The sequence below is a fragment of the Panthera leo genome, chromosome A1, assembly GCF_018350215.1.
Source record: "Panthera leo isolate Ple1 chromosome A1, P.leo_Ple1_pat1.1, whole genome shotgun sequence".
Taxonomy (NCBI): Eukaryota; Metazoa; Chordata; class Mammalia; order Carnivora; family Felidae; genus Panthera; species Panthera leo.
The window spans coordinates 207,461,566-207,476,342 of NC_056679.1; the positions used below are offsets into that span (position 1 = coordinate 207,461,566).

Consider the following 14,777-nt stretch of genomic DNA (forward strand, 5'->3'; position numbering starts at 1 on the left):
AGTCCAACCTCTGGCAGCCGTTTATAATCTCTTAAACATTTTCCTAATTTTGTATCTTCTAATTTTAGTTCAGAGACTTTGCAAAGCCTGAACAGCTCACAATGAGATTACCTCCACTGTAAAAGCTTCAGCTCATACATGTCATTTTTTTAAAATTATTAATTTAAACATGAATATATCATGAAAACACTTATTATTGTATTCTTTTATTTCCCAATTTTTTAAAAAAAATTAGTGTTTATTTACTTATTTTGGGGAGAGACAGAGAGTGTGAGCAGGGGAGGGGCAGAGAGAGAGGGAGAGGGAGAACCCCAAACAGGCTTTGTGCTGTCAGCACAGAGCCCGATGGGGGGTGGCTCAGAGTCATGAAACTATGAGATCATCACCTGAGCCAAAACCAAGAGTTGGATGTTTAATCAACCGAGCCACCCAGGCGCCCCTATTTCCCGCTCTATTCTAAGGAAAAAAATTCAAACATAAGCAGAACCACCAATTTTAACTAGTGGGGAGTTTGTGACCATTACTGTCTATAGAGCACTCTTCACATTTTATTTTAGTCCCAAACATCAGTACAGGTGAAGACAGATTTCAGCTATTGGGACCTTGACACAAAATCCACAATTTCTTCTAAAAACTTGTTATCTGCACAGATTTTCTCTTTTGAGAGACACATGTAGATTGAATTTGTGAGAGACAAGCTTATTCCCCTTTAAAAATGGTGTTAAATTATGATATATACCTTAATTTTTTTTAGAAGTCTGTTAACATGAAATCGATAAAAGAACTGTGACATAAAAGAAACCAAGGATGTTAATTTTAGATGTTCTTACATTAATAATTTTTCCTACTTTTGCTTTAACTGAAATAAAAAAGGAAGGTATAACAAGGTCTGACTTTTCGTACTCTGAGGAAAATATTACATTATTGCTCTTTTATCATTTTGACGTATGCTATATTATTTCCATACTACAGGAATTCAAAGAGAACCTTGATTTTTCCTTTTCCAAATAGGATTTTAATAAAGTTTTCATTAAAAAGTGGTGAATTTCTTGGGGCGCCCAGGTGGCTCAGTAGATTGAGCATCCAACTTTAGCTCAGGCGATGATCTCGTGGTTCGTGGGTTCAAGCCCCATGTCGGGCTCTGTGCTGACAGCTCAGAGCTTGCTTTGGATTCTCTACCCTCCTCTCTCTCTGCCCCTCCCCTGCTCATGTGCACGTGCCCTCCCTCTTTCTCTCTCTCTCTCTCTCTCTCTCATAAAAATAAATAAGCATTAAAAAAATATTTCTTAAAAAAGTGGTGAATTTCTTGGTAAAATATTTCGATGGAGTTCTTTTTACCCTGGAATATTTCAAGGAAAAATTCATTTTCTTAAGTTTTAATCTAGAGTTTCACTTGTATGATCCCAGCTTTTTTAAAAAATGTTTTTGCATGTTAAGTCAATGGCAATATGACATCAGTGTGTCTAAGTAAGTTTATTATCATTTGTATTAATCTTTGTCTATGAGTTTCCTGGTTTATAATTTTTTACACATTTACTCTAATAAAACTTATATCTAAAGTGGACCAAGCCCAATAGATTGATTCAGTGAAAGAATTTAGAGGCTATATTGACAAGGCAGTAAATGGTACCAATCTCAAGCATACAGTAGTGTTTAGGTGCCAATCCAAAACTACGAATTCCAAATGTTAGTAATACTAATTAAATGTCAACAGACATTTTTTTTTTTTCAGGAAAAATCGTTTATATTTTTTCTTAGGATTATTTTGCACAATAGAGGCGCAGATAAGGTACTCAAAAAAAATCTTTGCTTTCTTGCATAAAATGGGTCTATTTTCTATTTAACAGGGAATCACTAGACTGCCTGGTTTGTGTTCTTCTAATAATGATTTGTTTCAAAAACAAAATTAAATTTAAGAAAGGGAGGTGTGCCTGAGTGGCTCAGTCAGTTGAGTTTCTGTCTCTTGATTTCGGCTCAGGTCCTGATCTCAGATCATGGGATCAAGCCCTGTGTCAGGCTCTGCAAAGGGTGTAGAGACTTTTTAAGATTCTCTCTCTTTCTACCACTCTGGCTCGCTCACTGACTCTCTATAAAAAATTAGTTTAATTTAAAAACTAATGATCTGATTCACGAAAGATGAAAAGGCATGGTCAAATGGCAAAAGCAGCGGTGGAAGATCTTCCACACTGGGCATACAAACCATTCCATCCTCCCCCAAGTAATCACCAGATTGCTGAGCTGAGAAGGGAGTTGAACACGGTTTTGACTCCGTTCAACCTAATCACATTTTATAAGTTAAGGTTCTGATCGGTGGTATTTGGAACACCTATTTATGAACTACTTTTGTATTTGGAGAAACTGCATATTCTTCACAAGACTGGGGCACATGGATAACACCTCGAAGAAATAGGGTAAAATGTGGAAATGTGGAAGAGGCTTGTGTGCCAACTTGCAGTAACTTAAGATAGTTTGTTTCTCTTTAAGGGGAAAGAGTATAAGCGGAGGAAAAGAGAGGTGTAGGAGAGAGAGAGAAAAGTTAGAAAAGGAGAAGAAAGGAAGGAGAGAAAAGTGGACACAAGTAAGAAAAATAGATCATATTTGGAGATAGATCTAATTATTCAGTATATCAGATCACATTACATCATATTAGTTATTCCATTCTTTTTCACTTTCTTAAAAGAAACAGTAAAGATTTTTCAATGCTGTACTATTAATAAAATTTACTTTTCTTTTTTTTCATAGATGGTTATGTTCTTCGGAGTTACTTGGTGGATAAGTAAGCTCATTTCCTTCTCCTACTATACTTATAAAAAGAATGCTGTGCTCTTCTTTAAGAAAGATTCCTAATATCATTTAAATAATACAACCTACTAAACTATCATAAATAAATTTTAAAACAATATGCTATACTAATGTCAATATCGTAATACCTAATAAAGTTAAGGTTTTCATAAAGTGTTACTCTTCTAAATAGACAAGAACCCTTCTCATTCATGAGTATACAGTTCACATTCATTGGAGACAGACATGGCAAACATTGGAGACAGGTCAAAACCACTAACACTTTCATAAGTATTTTGCCTTTCACTTATTGATTAATGCAGTTGGTTGAATTGAATTAATCAGGGACCAATTAGTATCTACACAATAGGTGCTAATGTCACCTGTTAGTAATTTGGCCCCCAGTTGAGGGCTTTTCTTTACTCACACTAGGCATAGTAGAGTATTAAGTTGTCTTTTTGGAAGCATGCCCAAAAAAAGATAGTCGTCAATGTTTCTTCTATTCTTATGAATAAGATATTGTCACAGCCTGTTACCAGTGTGCTGTTAGAGTCCCCCCTCAAACGTTATAAGATACTGTTCCAAGCATATCAGTGCAAGAAATGACCTCCATTATCAGGTCATATGCCAACATAAAGATTTACAGAATTCTGCATTATAATAAAGTCAAGGAAGGTTCACAAAGTATATCCATAAACAACCGACACTAATCAGAAAGAGACAAATCAATGCCAAATGCTTTGTCAGAAAACTAGTAAAGAGTCAAAAGAAAGATAATCATAATATATTTATTTTTCTCAGAACCTTAATCACGATGGTAGGCAAGGGACTTTTCTATTTTATGAAAGATACAGATTTCAAGAAAGAATATGTGGCAAACCATAGGACCACATCTTCATCAGTGATTATTACAGGATGATTAAGAGAGAATTTAGAAAGTATACTCTAAGTAATTATTGGTTCACCATCTATTGAAGTGAATTGATACTTAATGTTTATTGAATGAATGATAGGAAAATCTGTCCTCTTTGCATTTATATCAGATTTCCAAGAGCCAAACTCTCCCTCAGTCTCAGAGGATCCAAACAGAAGACATAGGCAACTCATAGCATCTGCCATAGTAGCCCCAACTTGGAGGGCCTGCTGCTGCTTCCATGATAAAAGCACAGAGGCAGTACAGGAACCCAAAACGGGTCTGGTCTGACAGTCACCTTGTGTTTCTGAACTTTGAAACTGTAGCCTACACTTCAAGGCTATATTAGCATTTATAATACTTTCTATTTTAATTACTTATATATCATTATTTCCTCCATTAGACTGTAAGCTTCTTGAAATCAAAGCTTGTATCTCATATTTATTTTATTTTTATTTTTATTTTTTAAGCTTATTTTTATTTTTGAGAGAGAGGGAGCAAGCAAGGAGGGGAGGGGCAGAGAGGGGGACAGAGGATCTGAAGCAGGCTCTGTGCTGACAGCAGAGAGCCCAATGTGGGGCTTGAACTCACGAACTGTGAGATCATGGCCTGAACTGAAATCAAGAGTTGGACACTTAACCAACTGAGCCACCCAGGCACCCGTATCTCACTCATATTTATATCTCCTGGTATATAGGAGGGATTCAGTAGGTATGTAAAATAGAATATTTCACAAAGATTCAGGACCAAGTAAAACCAAAATATGTAAAAGTCGCTAGAACTATTATTATGCATGTAACCTATAACTATAAATATTTTTAGAATTATATGACATAAGAATCATCATAATAATCACATCTTGGCTACTCATTTTGTCACTAATATTTACATATCTTATAATTAATATTTACAAATTATAATTAGAAACATGCAAAAATGGTGCACCTACTTCCTATGCCAAATATATTCTATTTCATTCAACATTTGAAGTTCAAGTAAAAGTATAAATCTGATATTAACAAATATAAAGAATCCACGGGGCACCTGGTTGGCTCAGTCAGAGGAGCACATGACTTGATCTCGAGGTTGTGAGTTCAAGCCCCATGTGGGGTGTAGGGATTACTTAAATAAATACATTTTTTAAAGAAATCCATTAGGGCCCCCAGTGGAGTATCATGCCATGATTTTTCAGCTTGTTCAGTTCAACAAACTTAATAAGCTTTTCTTACCAGATATAGCTGTGTGCTAGGCACATGGTTGGATCCAAAGATGATAAAGCATGGTGTATGTTCTTGAGGCACGTTTCCATTATTTTGTGTGTCTATGATATGGAATAAGTTGTGGGTTTTTTGGTTATTTTTAGAATAGAACAGAAGATTAGGCTAAGCCAACGAAAGACAATGTAAATGAATATGAAGTTTTTTCCCACTTATAAAAGCATAACATGTAACTTCTCAGCCTTAAATGCTTTATTGTGTCATATAAAATCATATGATTAACTTTTTAATCTAAATATTGCCTTAATGTTAAGACGATACCTTCTTTAAGATAAAAATTATTTTCTGCATTTACAGTGATGGAGAGATCTATGATGATATTGCTGATGGTAAGTTTCACATGGCACCCACCGCAGAGAACAGTAACAGTGAATTCATTCTTACAAATACTAAAAATAGCTTGCTGGATAAATTAGAGCTTTCTAATCTGATCAGAATTTGAATCACTTGAAAACGTTAGGAAAGGTAAATGCCGTGGTATAATTTTAAAAAATTATCTTTGCACATGACTGAAAATCAAGCAAGAATCTTATGTATTTTCTTTGAAAACAGAAGTATGAAAATAATTGGTGAGTATTCATTATACCATTAATCTTACTATGAATTACTTTCATACACAAAAATACGCATACTTGACCAATTAGTAGGTACTTATTTTATAACCTATAATGCTCATTAATATTCTCTTAGCATCACATATTTATAAATTAAGATCTAAAAAATTAATCTCAACTGAAATGATACATGGAGTTAATCATGTGGTCTTTTAGTTTCCTTTTAAACATGATTCTTGCTGGATTTTAACATCTTTAATCTCAATTAGAATAACTACCAAAGAGTACATTTAAATGCCAGATAAAATACTCCTGAGTCTAATTTTGATAAAGAGTAAATCTATCCAGAAACTCTGTTAGGATTGCATACCGAGCAATGAACATATAGGGTCTTCCATTTAACTACTTTTTCATAAAGTGAGCCAGTTCTACATTTTTTAAATCCTAAATCAGAGGAGTGTGAATCACCCACATTTCTAACCTTGGAACACTTAGAAGATATGTGTTCTATATAACTACATTGAAATTCGTTGTTGTTGTTTTTTTTTTTCAGGTTGCATCTATGACAATGACTAGGTCTCAGCTATGTTCATTCTGCCGTGTTCATTTGACGCCAGTATGAAATCTGAGCTTTAGCTGACCTATTATTGGATATCACAGAAAATGAACTCCGAAACGACTTATTACCATTTGTTTTAAAATTCTGATTATCTTTACGAAATTTTGAAACTTTGGACTTAGAAAATGATCTTAACATCTTGGAAGACTGCGTCAATGAGATGTAGAATTATTAAATATTCCATTTCTGCCTCAGCAACAATTATGAAGGCGCTTCTCTGAGACCATCAGTAGACCTCCCCTTCCTAAAAAAAAAAAAAAAAAGAAGAAGAAGAAATGACTGTGTTGTCTAAAGAAATATGAGGACAAAGAATAAAGAAATATAAGGAAGGAAATTTTAAGACATTCCACAAGAAGGAAAACCATTGTTTGAACCGCTAATTATGATTGTATCTTATATTCTTCATTCAAAGTATCTATCTTGAAAAAGGTAGAACTTGCTGGAGAGATAAATGTTTTCAAAAATTATAGCTGTAGCAGAATTTTTGTATAAAGATTGCCCCTGATTGTTAATTGTGAATATATGTTAATTATTTGATAAGAATGTATGCATTTAGTATGCACATTTAAGATTAAAACTGTAGAAGAGTCAAAAATAAGTTTTCTTTTTGCAGATTCATCCACTAACAGTTTAATTATGTGCTCTGTTTAAAGTACTGTTTTAACTAGAGTAGATATAAATGAGGGCTACCCTAAAATTATGAAGAATGGAAGAACGGACTTTGAAATTAATTAGACTTTTATGGTACCTCTTTACTACAAAGCCTCGTTTGAAGGTTTTTGTTTTTCAATTACCTCTGTGGAACTGTTTTTTTTTTTTTTTAACCACTTTACAGAAAATTTGGCCTACTGTTTGGAGTAGGGTGTTCCCTACTCACATATTCATTCCCAAAGCATCTCCAAAACAAAACATGGGGCATTTGGGTTCCAAATGCTAAGAACACTAAACACCATGATACAAAATGCAAAACCCTAACACACAGGAAAATCCCATGTTAAGTAATTTTTTCACAACTTCCAAAATATGCAAATCATAATGCTGGCTTTACTAGTAATGAATGGTGATGTGAGATTGGGTAATTTATTTATCTCCCCCTGCCCCGTTTGCTCATCTGGAAATTATAGAATTGGATTAAATCAGTTTTTCCAAACTTTTTCAACACCAGTTACCTCAAACTTTTATAATCCATTCCCCAGCCCCAACCTCATATTTCAGAAGCTTTTGTTTATTTTTAAAACTCATTGATTAAATAATGATTAATGATTAATTAATGATTAATGAATTAATCATTAAATTAATCATGAATAATGGTTAATGATTAATGATTAATATTGCAAAGGCCCATTGGAGCTTCTGAAGAGTGGCCCTACTGAATTGACATCATTTCAAATAACTGTAGCCTCAGGGGCACCTGGGTGGTAGCTCAGTTGGTTAAGCATCTGACTCTTGATTTTGGCTCAGGTCATGCATGGGATCGAGCCCTGCATCAGGCTTGAGCTGACAGCGCAAAGCCTACTTGGGATTCTGTTTCTCCCTCTGTCTCTGCCCCTCCCCCACTCACACTCTCTATCTCAAAATAATAAATACATAAACTTTAAAAGAAATAATTGTACCTCAGCCTTCATATAGGTGAAGTGGGATTTCCATTTGGTGTGTTGAGATTTGAAAATAGAACATAAACCTTTACTACTCAATTTATAGATTTCTGGAGGTCTGAGACTCCCCACATTAGAAACCAATGATGTCAAAGTCCCCTCCCAATTATGAAATACTTTGATGTCTACTTTTTGATGGAGTAAGCCAGTATATGCTCATATGATAAAATTATTTTAATACTAAATTACATAGCTCAAAAGTGGTTTCGTTTTGTTAAATTTGGTAGTAAATATACATAATACACTGACAGTGTATTTCCGGTAATTTTTTCTGATTGAGAATAACATAAATTCAATACAATGTCACTTTTTAAAATTCCAGATTAAATCAAGAGAATATTTGAGTTTTGGGTTATACACCAAGAAACAGACACACACATTGCTACAAAAGATTAATGTAATAGGTAATAATCTTAATATAAAAGATATTTGACATATTAATTTTAATATACCAAATATTATTTCTTTTATAGTTTTGTGTATAGAATTTTGTCACATGAGAAGAGCTACAAATAAATAAAACCTTCCATGGATAACTTTGCCTCCTACTTCATCAAGAAATTGAGGTCATCAGCCTTTCTCTCCCATATTTTCATCCCACATCTGCAAGTCTTTCTCTAAGCCCAATCTTACCTTTTTGCTTTAACCTCAGAGGATGTTGTTCCTCCTGTTCAAGACTAAACCTTCCACCATTGCCCCTGATACTTTGCTTCCTATTTGGAATGAAATTGAAATAATCAAACACAATTCCCTTCAACTTCCAACAATGTCCAACCTTAATCATATTCAGACACTGTCCCAGGGAATAAGATGCCACTCCTCAAAGCTACAACTTGTGTCCAATTTCTTCCTCTTTCTCTGGAGTTTTCTTCCTTCACAATTCATTCTCATTCTCCCCTGCTCCCCCAAAAAAACACACACACATATACACACACAAAGTCCCCACCCATCTTTGCCCTTTCCCTTCTTCCCTTCCTCTTCTTTAACTTCTCGCAATTTGCAGATTCCCTCCTCTAGGCTTACAAGCATACTGAAGTCTTTCCCATTCAAAAAAACAACAGAAACCTTGCCTTGAATCTAAATATCTCTCTAACTACAGCCCATTTCTATCTTTCTTTTCTCATCCCATCGTCTTAAAATGGTAGGGAACATTTGACAACCAGAAAGATGTGCTTCAAAGACCTGCAACTATGGGGAGCTTAATTCACCATAGATCCCGCCTTCTACACTCTGAAACCCATCACCACACTTGTGCTGACACCAGGCTTCCCATAGACTGCTCCTAGCCGATGGCTGAGCATAGCAGTCCTGTTCCTAAAAGATACAGAAGACCTCAGGTAGTGGGGCTGTGGCTTGAAGACTCCCCAACAGCCTTGCTAAAACTTCCCTACGCTGCATAGTACTCTGAGATGCTTCCTTCTGACATTCTTCCCTCCCCTCTTCATTAAGGTCAGACTTGCATTGCTCTCCGATGGCTCCTCCAACCTTCCCTGCCTCCCTTCCCCTGTTTCCTCTCACACATACATTTTTCCATTTTTCTGCAACATCAGCCATTTATGATGCGAAATAAATCAGATGAAGCACAGGCCACACTATAGCTCTCCAACCTGCCAATAATAAGGAGCCTTTTTGTGGGAGTGAGTGATGGACAAACCTTATTTAGTGTCTAGGACAGCCAGATTACATTTCTGTTAGAAGCACGGAATGCCATTGAGAGGTCTAACAGGAATATAATCATAAAAAAAACTAATGCTGCTTGCATACTAACTTCTTAGCATCTGATATGTTGCAAATGCCATGGCCTGAAACAGAAATTTAAAGTCAAATTGTGGTTTGGGACATGCCCAACTGAGAATAATAATGGCTGATACAGACCATTAGTGGCCGGGTTCTTATTAACGAAGAACAAAGAAATACCTTCTACGACCACCTTCTCATTTCAGTTCTTAGAAACAGATCTTTGAGATATTGTAGTATTTTTCAAAACCTTTAATAAAGTTAATGAAGAATCTTATTCAGGCATGTAAACTATCTCTTCCCTTTGAAACTCATGATCTTACCCTCACCATCACTTATGGCAGCTTGAGTCTCCATCATACTTCTAGGAGTAATATTGAGAGTAAAACTCTTTAAGTTAGGGTGAAATTTTAGGTTTTGTTCTTTTTTTTTAATTTTTCTTAACATTTATTGATTTTTGGGAGAAAGAGAGAGAAAGAGAGACAGAGCGTGAGTGGGGGAGGAGCAGAGACCTAAGCAGGCTCCAGGCTCTGAGCTGTCAGCATAGAGCCCAACGTGGGGCTTGAACTCGCTGACCGCGAGGTCATGACCTGAGACTTTCATGACCTGAGCCAAAGTGGGATGCTCAATCAACCGAGTCACCCAGGCACCCCTAAATTTAGGTTGTTGTTCTTTAGCTAACATGATATGCTTGTCAGAGCTTCACCCTATATGGTAGCAGCTGTGTTAAGAAAAGCACTGAGAAAGAAAGAAAGAAAGAAAGAAAGAAAGAAAGAAAGAAAGAAAGAAAGAAAGAAAGAAAGAAAGAAAAGAGAGAAAGAAGAAAGAAAGAAAGAAAGAAAGAAAGAAATAGAAGAAGGAAAGAAAGAAAGAAAGAAAGAAATAGAAAGAAGAAAGAAAGAGAAAGAAAGAAAGAAAGAAAAAAAGAAAGAAAAGAAAGAGAAAGAAAGAAAGAGAAAGAAAGAAAGAAAGAAAGAAAGAAAGAAAGAAAGAAAGAAAGAAAGAAAGAAAGAAAGAAAAGCACTGAAATGCTCTTGCCACCCACATTGCTTCAGGGGACCAGAGGTTTGTTTTTGTTGTTATCTTGTTTTGTTTTTTGGTTTCTGGTCTTTACTATGTGTAGATCTAAAAGAGTTGCACTAAGCTACAATGGTTACTAACCTCCGAGATCTAAATAAATACACAGGATACAGGACTAGAAAACCAAAACCACAAAGTACTAAAGGTTTTCATGCATTTGTGTAGAAGAGAAACAACAGAAAATTCTCTCCTATTCCTAATATAGCTGTAGAAACAGACGTACTCGGAAGGTATCTTAGGCTGGGTTGTCCAGAAGCAGAGCTTCAGACTGGAATTCTTGTGTGAGGGATTTGTTGAGGGGGCTCTGCAGGAAAAAGAATCTGTAAGAATGAGGAAGCGGGGACTGCGCAGGGGAAGGAGTTGCATAAAGACATGGGTCTCACTGCAGTCCGGGTTCAGCCTGGTTCCAAAAGAAAACGCCAGAGCAGAAATGGCTCCGTTGAGTCAGCCACCCTGAGACAAGGGAGCTGGGCTTCTATCTCCCCATCAGCAGTCGCTGGCTACCGCAGGCTTCTTCCCCCCAACCTCAATCTCCTACGTGACTGTGGGTAACACTGCCTCTTTGGGCTGAAACTCTCAAGTAAGGTGCAGCTGTGAGTTTCAGTAGTCAATTCTTACACAGTTGAGGGATGGGTGCACCCACCGGGAAAAGTTACCAGGGATAGATCAGAAGTAAATTTTCTGCAGAGGGTCGCCTGGGGTGTGGGGGCAGTTAATTGGGTAAACGTCCAACTCTTGGTTTCGGCTTAGGTCACGATCTCACAGTTTGTGAGTCCGAGCCCCCCATGGGGCTCTGTGCCATACCAGAGCCTGCTTGGGATTCTCTCTCTCTTCCTCTCTCTCTCTCTGCCCCTTCCCCCACTTTTGTGTGCACTCACGCTCTCTCTCTCTCTTTCACACACACACACACACACACACACACACACAAACGAACTTTAAAGAAAATTCTGTAGAAATAGTGGGCTTTCTCATCAAATAGGAGGAGACATAAAAGTGTATATATTATGGACCGAACACTAAAGCTGGCCTTTCTTACATCATTAAGGGGTTGTCCCAGCTTGTCAAGGTCCTGTGAGCATCCTGAATCATTTCAGTGGCAATGTCACCTAAGCCACCAGATTTTACACTGGGTAAGTATGTTGAGAGCCATTTGAAAGACGAATGTTCATTACGAGTCTATTTATCACTATTCTATGTATCTTACTCATTTATTCAAAAGGTAAAATCATTTGAGCCAATTCCATATATGGGCTGCATTGTCACTGTCTTCCTCACCATCTATTAGCATTTTTTGTGTGCTTACTATATGCTAGACACTTTGCCGAGTGTTCTGAGCCTTGTCCTATTTAAACCTTATGTCAACCTTATCAAGTCAGGCTCAGAAGAAATGCAACTTAGATGTGATATGTGCTTTGCCCAAGTTTCAAGATCTTATTATTGTGATATCCTGCTTTCCGTGTGTATGATACACACTTCTCCCGATTCCTGAATAATAATAATGAAAAGCATGAAAATTGTTTTCTTTTTTAATTTTTAATGTTTACTTTTGAGAAAGAGAGACAGAGAGACAGAGAGACAGAGCTCGAGCAGGAGATGGGCAGAGAGAGAAGGAGACATAGGATCCAAAGCAGGCTCTAGGCTCTGAGCTGTCAACACAGAGCCAGACCGGGGGCTCAAAGTCACAAACTGCGAGATCATGACCTGAGCCAAAGTCAGACACTTAACTGACTGAGCCACCCGGGTGCCTCAGAAAATCATGAAAATTGTTAGTGAGAATCAAAGAAGCCAGAAATTAGGAAAATAGCTGGTTCTTTTTCATTTTGATGCAGGTGGCAAACAGAAATGTTCGTGTCAAATAAGGTACAGAACCCAGTTTCAAGAGAGAGACTCATACGTCTAAAATACATATTTAGTTAATGTTGAATTTAGAGAACATGAGCTATAAAATCTATAATGACTTCAGAAAAAAAATGGTAACAACTTGGTATGATTGACCCTTTGAAAACTAAAATACCAGAATTTACATATTCCAAGTAGAATTGTTCCTTCAAACTAGTCCATTATAGTGCTCTACACTTATTTCAGTGGTTTGCATAAGATTTATTATTGTGCCAGAAAGGGAGGAATGTCACTTTCAAATTTGCCTTTGCAACTTATGAAAAATTTATTTATAATACCTTTGCTATCAAAAGATAGCAAATGTTTAGCCTTTGAAGACGGATTCAATTTTTACCAACAGGCTAAAACCTCATCTGGTGTATAAGGCAGGCAAGGGGCGCCCAGGTGGCTCAGTGGGTTGAGTGACCAACTTCAGCTCAGGTCATGATCTCGTGGTTCACGAGTTCAAGCCCCATGTCAGGCTCTGTGTGCTACAGCTCAGAGCCTGGAGCCTGATTCTGAATCTGTGTCTCCCTCTCTCTCTGCCCCTCTCCTGCTCACACTCTGTCTCTCTCTCTCTTTCTCAAAAATAAATAAAATATTTTTAAAAATTAAGTTGGGTGAACAAACAGACAATATTCTTATGAAATTAAGCCATGACCATAAGTTAATGACAGTTTCTTGTCCATCATAAATGCCCCTTAACCTTTCTTACCATCTAAAGATAGATTTTTTTGCTGAATATTTAATTTTTCAGTTTATAATAATAGTATAAAGGTTTTGAATTTCTCTCAGTCACCTTTCAAACATTGTTTTCTCATTAAATAAAATACTATGAGTACATTAAAAGATCCGTAGGTACTTCATCCCAATTACATTTTACTCCTTCCTTCCCTCCTTCTCAGAGAAAACCAGTACCTGATTTTGGTGTTTCCCATTCCCTTGCATTTCTTTATACTTTCCTTACGTATGCATGTATCCTTTAAAATGTTTGAAGTATTGGGGCGCCTGGATGTCTCAGTTGGTTGAGCGTTCGACTCTTGATTTCAGCTCAGGTCATGATTCCAGACTTGTGGGATCTAGCCCTGTGTCGGGCTCTGCACTGAACCTAAAGTCTGCTTAACATCCTCTCTCTTTCTCTCTCTCTCTCTCTCTCTCTCTCTCTGCCCCCTGCCCCCGCCCCTCTCCCTGCCTCATCCTGTCTCTAAAATAAAAATAAATAAATAAAAATTAGATGTTTCAAGTATTTTTTTATATCTTAATTTGGTATGACTAAGTATCATACTGTATGTATTTTTCTGCAACCTGCTTTTGTTACTTCTCATCATGTTGGGAAAGGAATAACATTCTATTAAGTGAAAAAAACCATAGATATTTCTGTCTTTCTACTAAAGTCATGCTAGATTGTATCCAACTCTTGCTATCATAAACAATGTTACTATGGACATTCATGTTGGAGTTTCTCCAGGTGTGTGAGGGTTTCTCTATGGCATACATCCAGGATAGAAAATGCTAGAGTGGAATGTACACATGCCCCACTTGAATAGAGATTGCCCAATGCTTTTTGTGTTTTATTTAAGAAACTCTTAACTTTACCAGCTCATGGAGATATTCTATATTTTCTTCTAAAAGTTTTACAGTTTTGCTTTCCACTTTAAATTCTTTGAACCCATCTGGAAATATCAATCATTTTTCTCCCCAGAGAAGCAGTTTCTCCAAACCATTTACTGACTGTGCTAACCCTCTCCACTAATATGCAAGACCGACTCAGTATCGTATGCCAAGGTTCCATCCGTGCCTGGATCTGCTGTGAGACGCATTCCTAGGACCACACTACTGTGTTTATTTCCACTACATTCATGCTGAGCATTGCTTGCTATTTGGCCAGATAATTTCAAGTCTTTGAGCACTTTTTACAGTAAGTTTAAAGAATTTAATAGCATCGATATAATACGAAAAGGGAATTCAGGAAAATTTTTAAGGTCCCACAATTATGGCAGGAATTTTTAAATTAATTACTAGAAGAAGAAGTTAGTAAAAGTAAAAACGTAAATTAGTTCAGAAAAGGTCACGCAGAATATTAGACATGATTGTGAAAATGTAAAGTAGCAAAATATTCTTCCCCCCCCAAAAATAAATAAATAATTTATCTGATTCCTTGTTGACCAAGTACCTTCTGATTACCAACTCAGTTTCCTAAGTATATCTGTGAAGAGGGTACTACAGTAGAATGGAAACAGATGCTTTGGTCACTGAAAAAATTATTCCACTTACAAACTACTT

The 14,777-nt window shown here is 36.5% G+C and overlaps 1 protein-coding gene across 4 annotated transcripts in view; it reads left to right on the forward strand.

Annotated features, from left to right (window-relative positions):
• The window catches only part of FYB1 (FYN binding protein 1), a 162,093-nt gene extending 154,974 nt beyond the window's left edge, over window positions 1–7,119 (forward strand). For all 4 annotated transcript variants that reach the window (XM_042951553.1, XM_042951544.1, XM_042951564.1 and 1 more), the window contains 3 exons: window positions 2,743–2,776; window positions 5,269–5,300; window positions 6,079–7,119. In XM_042951553.1, coding sequence (XP_042807487.1) covers window positions 2,743–2,776; window positions 5,269–5,300; window positions 6,079–6,101 — 89 coding nt within the window. In that variant the 3' untranslated portion in view covers window positions 6,102–7,119. The remainder of the gene's footprint in view (window positions 1–2,742; window positions 2,777–5,268; window positions 5,301–6,078) is intronic.
• Window positions 7,120–14,777: the final 7,658 nt, after the last annotated feature.